The 12,831-nt window shown below is 50.9% G+C and overlaps 1 protein-coding gene across 1 annotated transcript in view; it reads left to right on the top strand.

Annotated features, from left to right (window-relative positions):
* Window positions 1–408: 408 nt before the first annotated feature.
* The window catches only part of phf1 (PHD finger protein 1), a gene marked incomplete at both ends in the record, with an annotated part of 16,415 nt that continues 3,992 nt past the window's right edge, over window positions 409–12,831 (top strand). The window contains 7 exons of the mRNA XM_080500611.1: window positions 409–486; window positions 794–875; window positions 2,762–2,848; window positions 3,331–3,425; window positions 3,543–3,691; window positions 7,672–7,767; window positions 9,849–9,917. Coding sequence (XP_080356737.1) covers window positions 409–486; window positions 794–875; window positions 2,762–2,848; window positions 3,331–3,425; window positions 3,543–3,691; window positions 7,672–7,767; window positions 9,849–9,917 — 656 coding nt within the window. The remainder of the gene's footprint in view (window positions 487–793; window positions 876–2,761; window positions 2,849–3,330; window positions 3,426–3,542; window positions 3,692–7,671; window positions 7,768–9,848; window positions 9,918–12,831) is intronic.

The raw sequence follows: 12,831 nt of genomic DNA, 5'->3' as shown, positions 1-12,831 counted from the left end.
TAGTCATCATGCAGTGCTTTCTTTAGTGTGTGTGTGTGTGTGTGTGTGTGTGTGTGTGTGTGTGTGTGTGTGTGTGTGTGTGTGTGTGTGTGTGTGTGTGTGTGTGTGTGTGTGTGTGTGTGTGTGTGTGTGTGTGTGTGTGTGTGTGTGTGTGTGCAGTAATCATTTGTCTTGCTCTCCGGCTCTCATCTCTCAGCGTGTGGATGCAGGCTGTCACTATGCTGTGGTTCAGGGGATTTAACCCTCCGCTCTGTCTCACAGGAAACGTAACGGTGGGAAAGCAATGGCTGCCAAGCATTCTGCAAATAAACCGGATTTCCATTTCACATGAGCTCCCTCTTGCCATCAGTTTACTCCCTCTCTCTCCCCTCTCTCTCTCCCCCTCTTTCTCTCTGTCACTGTCTCAGGATGGGGGGAGTCAGTGAAGGAGATGATGTGTTGGCTCGATGGAGTGACGGACTGCTGTACCTGGGCAATGTGAAGAGAGTAAGAGTGTATGTGTGTGTGTGTGTGTGTGTGTGTGTGTGTGTGTGCGTGCGTGTGTGTGTGTGTGTGTGTGTGTGTGTGTGTGTGTGTGTGTGCGTGCGTGCGTGCGTGCGTGTGTGCGTGCGTGTGTGTGTGTGTGTGTGTGTGCGTGCGTGCGTGCGTGCGTGCGTGCGTGCGTGCGTGCGTGCGTGCGTGTGTGTGTGTGTGTGTGTGTGTGTGTGTGTGTGCATTTGAAAATACTTCCAAGTTCTACCCATGGTGAAACTCAACTGTCTCTCTCGTTGCCCCCCCCCCCCCCCCCCCCCAGGTGGACGGGGTGAAGCAGTGCTGTCTGGTGAGGTTCGAGGACAACTCTGAGTTCTGGGTGTTGAGGAAAGACATTCACTCATGTAAGACAAGTCGTCTGCTCCTTCTGGTTCAGTGGGGGGGGGGGGGGGGGGGGGGGGGCACTGTCGGGGGGTAAGAAGGCTCTGGGGGGACAGGAAGACACTGGGAAGTGAAGTTCAATGACCATTATTGATTATTACTCTGTATTTTCTATAAACAGTAGAAGCAGTAGATTCACTGGAGCCCAACAAGTTCTCCAGAAGACATCTAGAAGACATCTATACATCCAGAAGACGTCTCTATACATCCAGAAGATGTCTCTATACATCTAGAAGACATCTATACATCCAGAAGACGTCTCTATACATCCAGAAGATGTCTCTATACATCTAGAAGACATCTATACATCTAGAAGACATCTATACATCCAGAAGACGTCTCTATACATCCAGAAGACGTCCCTATACATCCAGAAGACGTCTCTATACATCCAGAAGACGTCTCTATACATGCAGAAGACGTCCCTATACATCCAGAAGACGTCTCTATACATCCAGAAGACGTCTCTATACATCCAGAAGACGTCTCTATACATCCAGAAGACACCTATATACATCTAGACGATGTCCCTATACATCCAGAAGACGTGTCTATACATCCAGAAGACGTCTCTATACATCCAGAAGACACCTATATACATCTAGACGATGTCCCTATACATCCAGAAGATGTCTCTATACATCCAGAAGACGTCTCTATACATCCAGAAGACGTCTCTATACATCCAGAAGACACCTATATACATCTAGACGATGTCCCTATACATCCAGAAGATGTCTCTATACATCCAGAAGACGTCTCTATACATCCAGAAGACGTCTCTATACATCCAGAAGACGTCTCTATACATCCAGAAGACACCTATATACATCTAGACGATGTCTCTATACATCCAGAAGACGTCCCTAGAGGGGCCAAAATGTTTTTCTTTGACATTGTACTTATATCTTGGCTGAACGTAAATGAAAATACTTTTCAAAAGAGTGAGGTCATCACAGACAAACTCACTTTATTTAGCATTACCAGTTAGAATCACATGCATGTTTTTGGAATGTGAGCTTAACTCAGAGTAGTCAGGGTAGTCAGAGTAGTCAGGGTAGTCAGAGTAGTCAGGGTAGTCAGGGTAGTCAGGGTAGTCAGGGTAGTCAGGGTATTCAGAGTATTCAAAGTATTCAGAGTATTCAGAGTAGTCAGGGTATTCAGAGGAGCTCGAGGACCCAGAGGAAACCCAGGCACACCCCCCTGTTGGATCCTGGGGGTTCTGATCCACTGTATCTACAAAAGCTTCATCCCGGCTCCCAAGGTAGAAAGACTCTTTCATGGCCTGCAGAGCCTGAGGAGGCGGGGCCTGAGGAGGCGGGGCCTGAGGAGGCGGGGCCTGTTACTGCTCGACTCGTCTGTCCCACATTGAAAGAAAGAAACAAAATGGACTGATTCTCATGCTGATTTTGATTTAATTCTAATTTTCTGGTTGATGTTCAACATTGAACATTCAAATTAAAAATGTAAAGATAAATCAAAAAAGAATTAGATGAGATAAGAGAAGGACGTTTATAGTTCATTGTGTTCTGATGACGATGTTGTATTGTTCACTGAAATGTAAAAGATGATTCACACCCCCAACCCTAACCTCTCTCTCTCTCTCTCTCTCTCTGTCCTCTCTCTCTCTCTCTCTCTGTCTCTGTCTCTCTCTCTCTCTCTCTCTCTCTCTCTCTCTCTCTGTCTATCCCTCTCTCTGTCTATCCCTCTCTCTCTCTCTCTCTCTCTCTGTCTCTGTCTCTCTCTCTCTGTCTCTCTCTCTCTCTCTCTCTCTCTGTCTCTCTCTCTCTCTCTCTCTCTCTCTCTCTCTCTCTCTCTCTCTCTCTCTCTCTCTCTCTCTCTCTCTCAGTTGCTGCAGGAGTAGAAGAAGTTTGCAGTATCTGTGACGCTCCTCCTCTGAAAGAGCCGCTGATAAACTGTCTGAAGTGTCGTCATGGTAAGAGACTGTTCTGTCCCCCGGTGGCCGAGGCCCCTGGTGGCCCCCTGGGTGGCCCCTGGTGGCCCCCTGGTGGCCCCCTGGTGGATGCCCCCTGGTGGCCCCCTGGTGGCCCCCTGGTGGCCCCTGGTGGCCCCCTGGTGGCCCCCTGGTGGCCCCTGGTGGCCCCCTGGTGGCCCCCCTGGTGGATGCCCCCTGGTGGCCCCCTGGTGGCCCCTGGTGGCCCCCTGGTGGCCCCCTGGTGGATGCCCCCTGGTGGCCCCTGGTGGCCCCCTGGTGGCCCCCTGGTGGATGCCCCCTGGGATGCCCCTGGTGGCCCCCTGGTGGATGCCCCCTGGTGGCCCCCCTGGTGGGCTTCTGGTGGTCGACGCCCCTCCATGGCCAATGCCCCCCGGTCCCCCCCCCCCCCCTGGAAGGGTGATAAACAGGAAGCCACGTGACCTAAACAGGAAGTGACGCTCTGCCTCCACCCTCCGTTCCAGGATATCATCCTGAGTGCCACACGCCGACCATGGAGCCTGAAGCTGCCGGGGAGTCCTGGGTGTGCCGGCAGTGTGTGTTCGCCGTGGCAACCAAGGTCTGCTGCTTCACAACACACACACACACACACACACACACACACACACACACACACACACACACACACACACACACACACACACACACACACACACACCTTGGTGATGTGTTTCAGAGAGGCGGCGCCCTCAAGCGGGGACGCTTCGCCCGGCTCATGCAGTTCATGAAGCTCCGCCTCCCGTACCAGCTGTCGTCTCTGGACTGGGACCAGCAGCACCTGACCAACCAGCAGCAGTGTTACTGTTACTGCGCCGGCCCCGGAGAGTGAGTGAGGTCACTTCCTGTGGCTCGTCATGTGACACAACCGCCGCCGCCTCCTCCCCTGAACCAGACCCCCCACCCCCACCTCCTCCCCCTGAACCAGACCCCCACCTTCTCCCTCTAGAACCAGACCCCCCACCCCCACCTCCTCCCCCTGAACCAGACCCCCCACCCCCACCTCCTCCCCTGAACCAGACCCCCCACCCCCACCTCCTCCCCCTGAACCAGACCCCCCACCTTCTCCCTCTAGAACCAGACCCCCCACCCCCACCTCCTCCCCTGAACCAGACCCCCACCTTCTCCCTCTAGAACCAGACCCCCCATCCCCACCTCCTCCCCCTGAACCAGACCCCCCACCCCCACCTCCTCCCCCTGAACTAGACCCCCACCTTCTCCCTCTAGAACCAGACCCCCCACCCCCCACCTCCTCCCCTGAGCCAGACCCCCACCTTCTCCCTCTAGAACCAGACCCCCCACCCCCACCTCCTCCCCCTGAACCAGACCCCCCCACCCCCACCTCCTCCCCCTGAACTAGACCCCCACCTTCTCCCTCTAGAACCAGACCCCCCACTACCACCTCCTCCCCCTGAACTAGACCTCCACCTCCTCCCCCTGAACCAGACCCCTCACCCCCCACCTTCTCCTTCTGAACTAGACTCCCCACCCCCACCTTCTCCTCCTGATGTTGTGTCTCCAGACAGATGTTGTGTTTAGACCGATGTTGTCTCCAGACAGGTGTATCTCCAGACAGATGTTGTCTCCAGACAGATGTCTCCAGACTGATGTGTCTCCAGACAGATGTGTCTGCAGACAGATGTTGTCTCCAGACAGGTGTATCTCCAGACAGATGTGTCTCCAGACAGATGTGTCTCCAGACAGATGTGTCTCCAGACAGATGTTGTCTCCAGACAGGTGTATCTCCAGACAGATGTGTCTCCAGACAGATGTGTCTGCAGACAGATGTGTCTCCAGACAGAAGTGGTCTCCAGACAGATGTGTCTCCAGACAGATGTGTCTCCAGACAGAAGTGGTCTCCAGACAGATGTCTCCAGACAGATGTGTCTGCAGACAGATGTGTCTCCAGACAGATGTATCTCCAGACAGATGTGTCTCCAGACAGAAGTGTCTCCAGACAGATGTGTCTGCAGACAGATGTGTCTCCAGACAGATGTGTCTGCAGACAGATGTGTCTCCAGACAGATGTGTCTCCAGACAGATGTTGTCTCCAGACAGGTGTATCTCCAGACAGATGTGTCTCCAGACAGATGTGTCTCCAGACAGATGTGTCTGCAGACAGATGTGTCTCCAGACAGAAGTGGTCTCCAGACAGATGTGTCTCCAGACAGATGTGTCTCCAGACAGAAGTGGTCTCCAGACAGATGTCTCCAGACAGATGTGTCTGCAGACAGAAGTTGTCTCCAGACAGATGTATCTCCAGACAGATGTGTCTCCAGACAGAAGTGTCTCCAGACAGATGTGTCTCCAGACAGAAGTGTCTCCAGACAGATGTTGTCTCCAGACAGGTGTATCTCCAGACAGATGTTGTCTCCAGACAGATGTGTCTGCAGACAGATGTGTCTGCAGACAGATGTTGTCTCCAGACAGGTGTATCTCCAGACAGATGTTGTCTCCAGACAGATGTGTCTGCAGACAGATGTGTCTCCAGACAGATGTGTCTCCAGACAGATGTTGTCTCCAGACAGGTGTATCTCCAGACAGATGTGTCTCCAGACAGATGTGTCTCCAGACAGAAGTGGTCTCCAGACAGATGTGTCTCCAGACAGATGTGTCTGCAGACAGATGTGTCTCCAGACAGATGTGTCTCCAGACAGATGTGTCTGCAGACAGATGTGTCTCCAGACAGGTGTATCTCCAGACAGGTGTATCTCCAGACAGATGTATCTCCAGACAGAAGTGTCTCCAGACAGATGTTGTCTCCAGACAGGTGTATCTCCAGACAGATGTGTCTGCAGACAGATGTGTCTGCAGACAGATGTATCTCCAGACAGATGTGTCTGCAGACAGATGTGTCTCCAGACAGGTGTATCTCCAGACAGATGTATCTCCAGACAGAAGTGTCTCCAGACAGATGTTGTCTCCAGACAGGTGTATCTCCAGACAGATGTGTCTGCAGACAGATGTGTCTGCAGACAGATGTATCTCCAGACAGATGTGTCTCCAGACAGATGTTGTCTCCAGACAGGTGTATCTCCAGACAGATGTGTCTCCAGACAGATGTGTCTCCAGACAGAAGTGGTCTCCAGACAGATGTGTCTCCAGACAGATGTGTCTGCAGACAGAAGTTGTCTCCAGACAGATGTGTCTCCAGACAGATGTGTCTGCAGACAGAAGTTGTCTCCAGACAGATGTGTCTCCAGACAGATTTGTCTGCAGACAGTTGTGTCTCCAGACAGATGTGTCTGCAGACAGATGTTGTCTCCAGACAGGTGTATCTCCAGACAGATGTGTCTGCAGACAGATGTGTCTCCAGACAGATGTGTCTGCAGACAGAAGTTGTCTCCAAACAGATGTGTCTCCAGACAGATGTGTCTGCAGACAGATGTGTCTCCAGACAGAAGTTGTCTCCAGACAGATGTGTCTCCAGACAGATGTGTCTGCAGACAGATGTGTCTCCAGACAGAAGTTGTCTCCAGACAGAAGTTGTCTCCAGACAGATGTGTCTCCAGACAGATGTTGTCTCCAGACAGGTGTATCTCCAGACAGATGTGTCTCCAGACAGATGTGTCTGCAGACAGATGTTGTCTCCAGACAGGTGTATCTCCAGACAGATGTGTCTCCAGACAGATGTGTCTCCAGACAGATGTGTCTGCAGACAGATGTGTCTCCAGACAGATGTGTCTGCAGACAGAAGTTGTCTCCAAACAGATGTGTCTCCAGACAGATGTGTCTGCAGACAGATGTGTCTGCAGACAGAAGTTGTCTCCAAACAGATGTGTCTCCAGACAGATGTGTCTGCAGACAGATGTGTCTCCAGACAGAAGTTGTCTCCAGACAGAAGTTGTCTCCAGACAGATGTGTCTCCAGACAGAAGTGTCTCCAGACAGATGTTGTCTCCAGACAGGTGTATCTCCAGACAGATGTGTCTCCAGACAGATGTGTCTGCAGACAGATGTGTCTGCAGACAGATGTATCTCCAGACAGATGTGTCTCCAGACAGATGTTGTCTCCAGACAGGTGTATCTCCAGACAGATGTGTCTCCAGACAGATGTGTCTCCAGACAGATGTGTCTGCAGACAGATGTGTCTCCAGACAGAAGTTGTCTCCAGACAGAAGTTGTCTCCAGACAGATGTGTCTCCAGACAGATGTGTCTGCAGACAGAAGTTGTCTCCAAACAGATGTGTCTCCAGACAGATGTGTCTGCAGACAGATGTGTCTCCAGACAGATGTGTCTCCAGACAGAAGTTGTCTCCAGACAGATGTGTCTCCAGACAGATGTTGTCTCCAGACAGGTGTATCTCCAGACAGATGTGTCTCCAGACAGATGTGTCTCCAGACAGGTGTATCTCCAGACAGATGTGTCTCCAGACAGATGTGTCTCCAGACAGAAGTTGTCTGCAGACAGATGTGTCTCCAGACAGATGTGTCTCCAGACAGAAGTTGTCTGCAGACAGATGTGTCTCCAGACAGATGTGTCTCCAGACAGAAGTTGTCTGCAGACAGATGTGTCTCCAGACAGATGTGTCTCCAGACAGATGTGTCTCCAGACAGATGTGTCTCCAGACAGAAGTTGTCTCCAGACAGATGTGTCTGCAGACAGATGTGTCTGCAGACAGATGTGTCTCCAGACAGAAGTTGTCTCCAGACAGATGTGTCTCCAGACAGAAGTTGTCTCCAGACAGATGTGTCTCCAGACAGAAGTTGTCTCCAGACAGATGTGTCTCCAGACAGATATGTCTCCAGACAGATGTTGTCTCCAGACAGATGTGTCTCCAGACAGATGTTGTGTCCTGTCCCCTGCAGGTGGAACCTGAAGATGCTGCAGTGTGGAGGCTGTGGTCAGTGGTTCCACGAGGCGTGCACTCAGTGTTTGGCCAAGCCGCTGCTGTACGGAGACAGGTACGTCCTTCCAGTCCCCCCCCTCCCCCCTGGTCGTGCGGGGTGACCCCCGGTTCGAGTCCCAGCCACTGCAGTGTAGAAACTAACCAGCTGTTGGGTTGCCACAACAGTTTGCTCACATTGTGTTTCGTTGTCACACTATGCATTCAAGAAAATGTCCCACTTTTATGGGATTTTCACAGTAAAACACTTTTATGGGATTTTCACAGTAAAACACTTTTATGGGATTTTCACAGTAAAACACTTTTATGGGATTTTCACAGTAAAACACTTTTATGGGATTTTCACAGTAAAACACTTTTATGGGATTTTCACAGTAAAACACTTTTATGGGATTTTCACAGTAAAAGACCTTTATGGGATTTGAACCGTCACCATTATGACCTGATGACTGCACACTCAGTCCTTCTATTTTCACTACATTGGCCGAACCAGGTCGTCCAAGTCCAACCAGGGCAGAGTCCAGTAAAGCAGGTCTTCTATTAGGTCTACATGGACCGGCAGCATTCCAGAGGCTAATGGACCAAGTTCTCCAGGGACTGAGGACAAGTTCTCCAGGGATGAGGACAACTTCTCCAGGGATGAGGACAAGTTCTCCAGGGATGAGGACAACTTCTCCAGGGACTGAGGACAAGTTCTCCAGGGATGAGGACAACTTCTCCAGGGATGAGGACAAGTTCTCCAGGGATGAGGACAAGTTCTCCAGGGACTGAGGACAACTTCTCCAGGGATGAGGACAACTTCTCCAGGGACTGAGGACAACTTCTCCAGGGATGAGGACAACTTCTCCAGGGACTGAGGACAAGTTCTCCAGGGACTGAGGACAAGTTCTCCAGGGATGAGGACAAGTTCTCCAGGGACTGAGGACAAGTTCTCCAGGGATGAGGACAAGTTCTCCAGGGATGAGGACAACTTCTCCAGGGACTGAGGACAAGTTCTCCAGGGATGAGGACAAGTTCTCCAGGGACTGAGGACAACTTCTCCAGGGATGAGGACAACTTCTCCAGGGATGAGGACAACTTCTCCAGGGACTGAGGACAACTTCTCCAGGGATGAGGAGAAGTTCTCCAGGGATGAGGACAAGTTCTCCAGGGACTGAGGACAACTTCTCCAGGGATGAGGAGAAGTTCTCCAGGGACTGAGGACAAGTTCTCCAGGGATGAGGACAAGTTCTCCAGGGATGAGGACAAGTTCCCCAGGGACTGAGGACAACTTCTCCAGGGATGAGGACAAGTTCTCCGGGGACTGAGGACAAGTTCTCCAGGGATGAGGACAACTTCTCCAGGGATGAGGACAACTTCTCCAGGGACTGAGGACAAGTTCTCCAGGGATGAGGACAACTTCTCCAGGGACTGAGGACAAGTTCTCCAGGGATGAGGACAACTTCTCCAGGGATGAGGACAAGTTCTCCAGGGACTGAGGACAAGTTCTCCAGGGATGAGGACAACTTCTCCAGGGATGAGGACAAGTTCTCCAGGGACTGAGGACAAGTTCTCCAGGGATGAGGACAAGTTCTCCAGGGATGAGGAGAAGTTCTCCAGGGATGAGGACTGCAGTGCTGCCTATCGTACCTATGGGTGGTGTGGTGAAGAACATCTGGAGCTCCTGGTCCAGAAGAACATCTGGAGCTCCTGGTCAGGTACTGGTTCAGTCAGGCTGCAGGACTCAGTCACCTTGAAGAACTGCCAGTGGGCCAATCAGGAGACACGCTATATGGGACACCATCTGGGCCAAGGAGACGTCCACCAGTGCTTGAAGTGGGACGCAGTACTGGAGCTTTCCATTTGGACCCTTCAGCGTACCGGGACGTTCTAGTGGGTACTGGAACCGTTGGTGATGTCGCGGGTACTTTCTCACTCTGGAGCTCAAACAATGATGCTAATTGATGGATTGTTAAAGTAAAAACCTGATCAATGAACAGATCAATGAACAGATCAATGAACAGATCAATGAACAGATCAATGAACAGATCAATGAACAGATCAAAGAACAGATCAATGAACAGATCAATGAACAGATCAATGAACAGATCAATGAACAGATCAAAGAACAGCGTTTTCTCTCTGCTGCTTGTTTTCCAGGTTCTACCAGTTCCACTGCTCCGTTTGCACCAAAGGTCCAGAGACCATCCAGAGACTCCCCATGACCTGGTGAGTCCCAGCAGTAATCTGATTACCACAGACTCCCCATGACCTGGTGAGTCCCAGCAGTAATCTGATTACCACAGACTCCCCATGACCTGGTGAGTCTCAGCAGTAATCTGATTACCACAGACTCCCCATGACCTGGTGAGTCCCAGCAGTAATCTGATTACCACAGACTCCCCATGACCTGGTGAGTCTCAGCAGTAATCTGATTACCACAGACTCCCCATGACCTGGTGAGTCCCAGCAGTAATCTGATTACCACAGACTCCCCATGACCTGGTGAGTCCCAGCAGTAATCTGGTTACACGCACAGTAATCTGATTACACAAATAGTGTGCAGGAGAAGCTGACAACAGGCAGACTCTGTTGACATGGTAACTGAGTCACGTGATCAGACTGATGATTCATTTGAGCTGAGAACATCCGTGATCGGCTCAGTGGACCAATCCCAGAATGCTTTGCAGGAACCTGTCATACCAGCGAGTCCAGGAGGTTCTCCTGAAACTCCTTAGATCAAAGGTTCAGATCGTCTCGGCCAGTTCTACTTTTCTCACCTCGTTTTCTCATGTGACTCATTGTGGTGACGTCACCAAACCGGCGCGGGCGCAGGGATCTGACCGCATGGCGAGTCGGTCGCAGCACCGCCTCCCATCTGGGCCCGTCCAATCAGATCAGTGTGTTTCCATGACGACACGTCAGTGAAACAGTGTTCCTCGTGTTTCCATGACGACACGTCAGTGAAATAGTGTTCCTCGTGTTTCCATGACGACACGTCAGTGAAAGTTTTCCTCGTGTTTCTATGACGACACGTCAGTGAAAGTGCTCCTCGTGTTTCCATGACGACACGTCAGTGAAAGTTTTCCTCGTGTTTCCATGGCGACACGTCAGTGAAAGTGTTCCTCGTGTTTCCATGACGACACGTCAGTGAAAGTGTTCCTCGTGTTTCCATGACGACACGCCAGTGAAAGTGTTCCTCGTGTTTCTATGACGACACGTCAGTGAAATAGTGTTCCTCGTGTTTCCATGACGACACGTCAGTGAAATAGTGTTCCTCGTGTTTCCATGACGACACATCAGTGAAAGTTTTCCTCGTGTTTCCATGACGACACGCCAGTGAAAGTGTTCCTTGTGTTTCTATGACGACACGTCAGTGAAAGTGTTCCTCGTGTTTCTATGACGACACGTCAGTGTAAGTGTTCCTCGTGTTTCCATGACAACACGTCAGTGAAATAGTGTTCCTCGTGTTTCCATGACGACACGTCAGTGAAAGTTTTCCTCGTGTTTCTATGACGACACGTCAGTGAAACAGTGTTCCTCGTGTTTCCATGACGACACGTCAGTGAAAGTGTTCCTCGTGTTTCCTGACGACACGTCAGTGAAACAGTGTTCCTCGTGTTTCCATGGCGACACGTCAGTGAAAGTGTTCCTCGTGTTTCCATGACAACACGTCAGTGAAACAGTGTTCCTCGTGTTTCTGACGACACGTCAGTGAAAGTGTTCCTCGTGTTTCCATGACGACACATCAGTGAAACAGTGTTCCTCGTGTTTCCATGACGACACGCCAGTGAAACAGTGTTCGCCGTGTTTCCATGACGACACGTCAGTGAAAGTTTTCCTCGTGTTTCCATGACGACACGCCAGTGAAAGTGTTCCTTGTGTTTCTATGACGACACGTCAGTGAAAGTGTTCCTCGTGTTTCTATGACGACACGTCAGTGTAAGTGTTCCTCGTGTTTCCATGACGACACGTCAGTGAAATAGTGTTCCTCGTGTTTCCATGACGACACGTCAGTGAAAGTTTTCCTCGTGTTTCTATGACGACACGCCAGTGAAAGTGTTCCTCGTGTTTCTATGACGACACGTCAGTGAAACAGTGTTCCTCGTGTTTCCATGACGACACGTCAGTGAAAGTTTTCCTCGTGTTTCCATGACAACACGTCAGTGAAACAGTGTTCCTCGTGTTTCTGACGACACGTCAGTGAAAGTGTTCCTCGTGTTTCCTGACGACACGTCAGTGAAACAGTGTTCCTCGTATTTCCATGACGACACGTCAGTGAAAGTGTTCCTCGTGTTTCCTGACGACACGTCAGTGAAACAGTGTTCCTCGTGTTTCCATGGCGACACGTCAGTGAAAGTGTTCCTCGTGTTTCCATGACAACACGTCAGTGAAACAGTGTTCCTCGTGTTTCTGACGACACGTCAGTGAAAGTGTTCCTCGTGTTTCCATGACGACACATCAGTGAAACAGTGTTCCTCGTGTTTCCATGACGACACGCCAGTGAAACAGTGTTCCTCGTGTTTCCATGACGACACGTCAGTGAAACAGTTTTCCTCATGTTTCCATGACGACACGCCAGTGAAACAGTGTTCCTCGTGTTTCTGACGACACGTCAGTGAAAGTGTTCCTCGTGTTTCCTGACGACACGTCAGTGAAACAGTGTTCCTCGTATTTCCATGACGACACGTCAGTGAAAGTGTTCCTCGTGTTTCCTGACGACACGTCAGTGAAACAGTGTTCCTCGTGTTTCCATGGCGACACGTCAGTGAAAGTGTTCCTCGTGTTTCCATGACAACACGTCAGTGAAACAGTGTTCCTCGTGTTTCTGACGACACGTCAGTGAAAGTGTTCCTCGTGTTTCCATGACGACACATCAGTGAAACAGTGTTCCTCGTGTTTCCATGACGACACGCCAGTGAAACAGTGTTCCTCGTGTTTCCATGACGACACGTCAGTGAAACAGTTTTCCTCATGTTTCCATGACGACACGCCAGTGAAACAGTGTTCGCCGTGTTTCCATGACGACACGACAGTGAAACAGTGTTCGCCGTGTTTCCATGACAACATGCCAGTGAAACAGTGTTCCTCGTGTTTCCATGACGACACGTCAGTGAAAGTGTTCCTCGTGTTTCCATGACGA

This window comes from Blennius ocellaris (assembly GCF_963422515.1).
Source record: "Blennius ocellaris genome assembly, chromosome: 8".
NCBI lineage: Eukaryota > Metazoa > Chordata > Actinopteri > Blenniiformes > Blenniidae > Blennius > Blennius ocellaris.
This window is presented reverse-complemented; position numbering and strand designations above follow the sequence as displayed.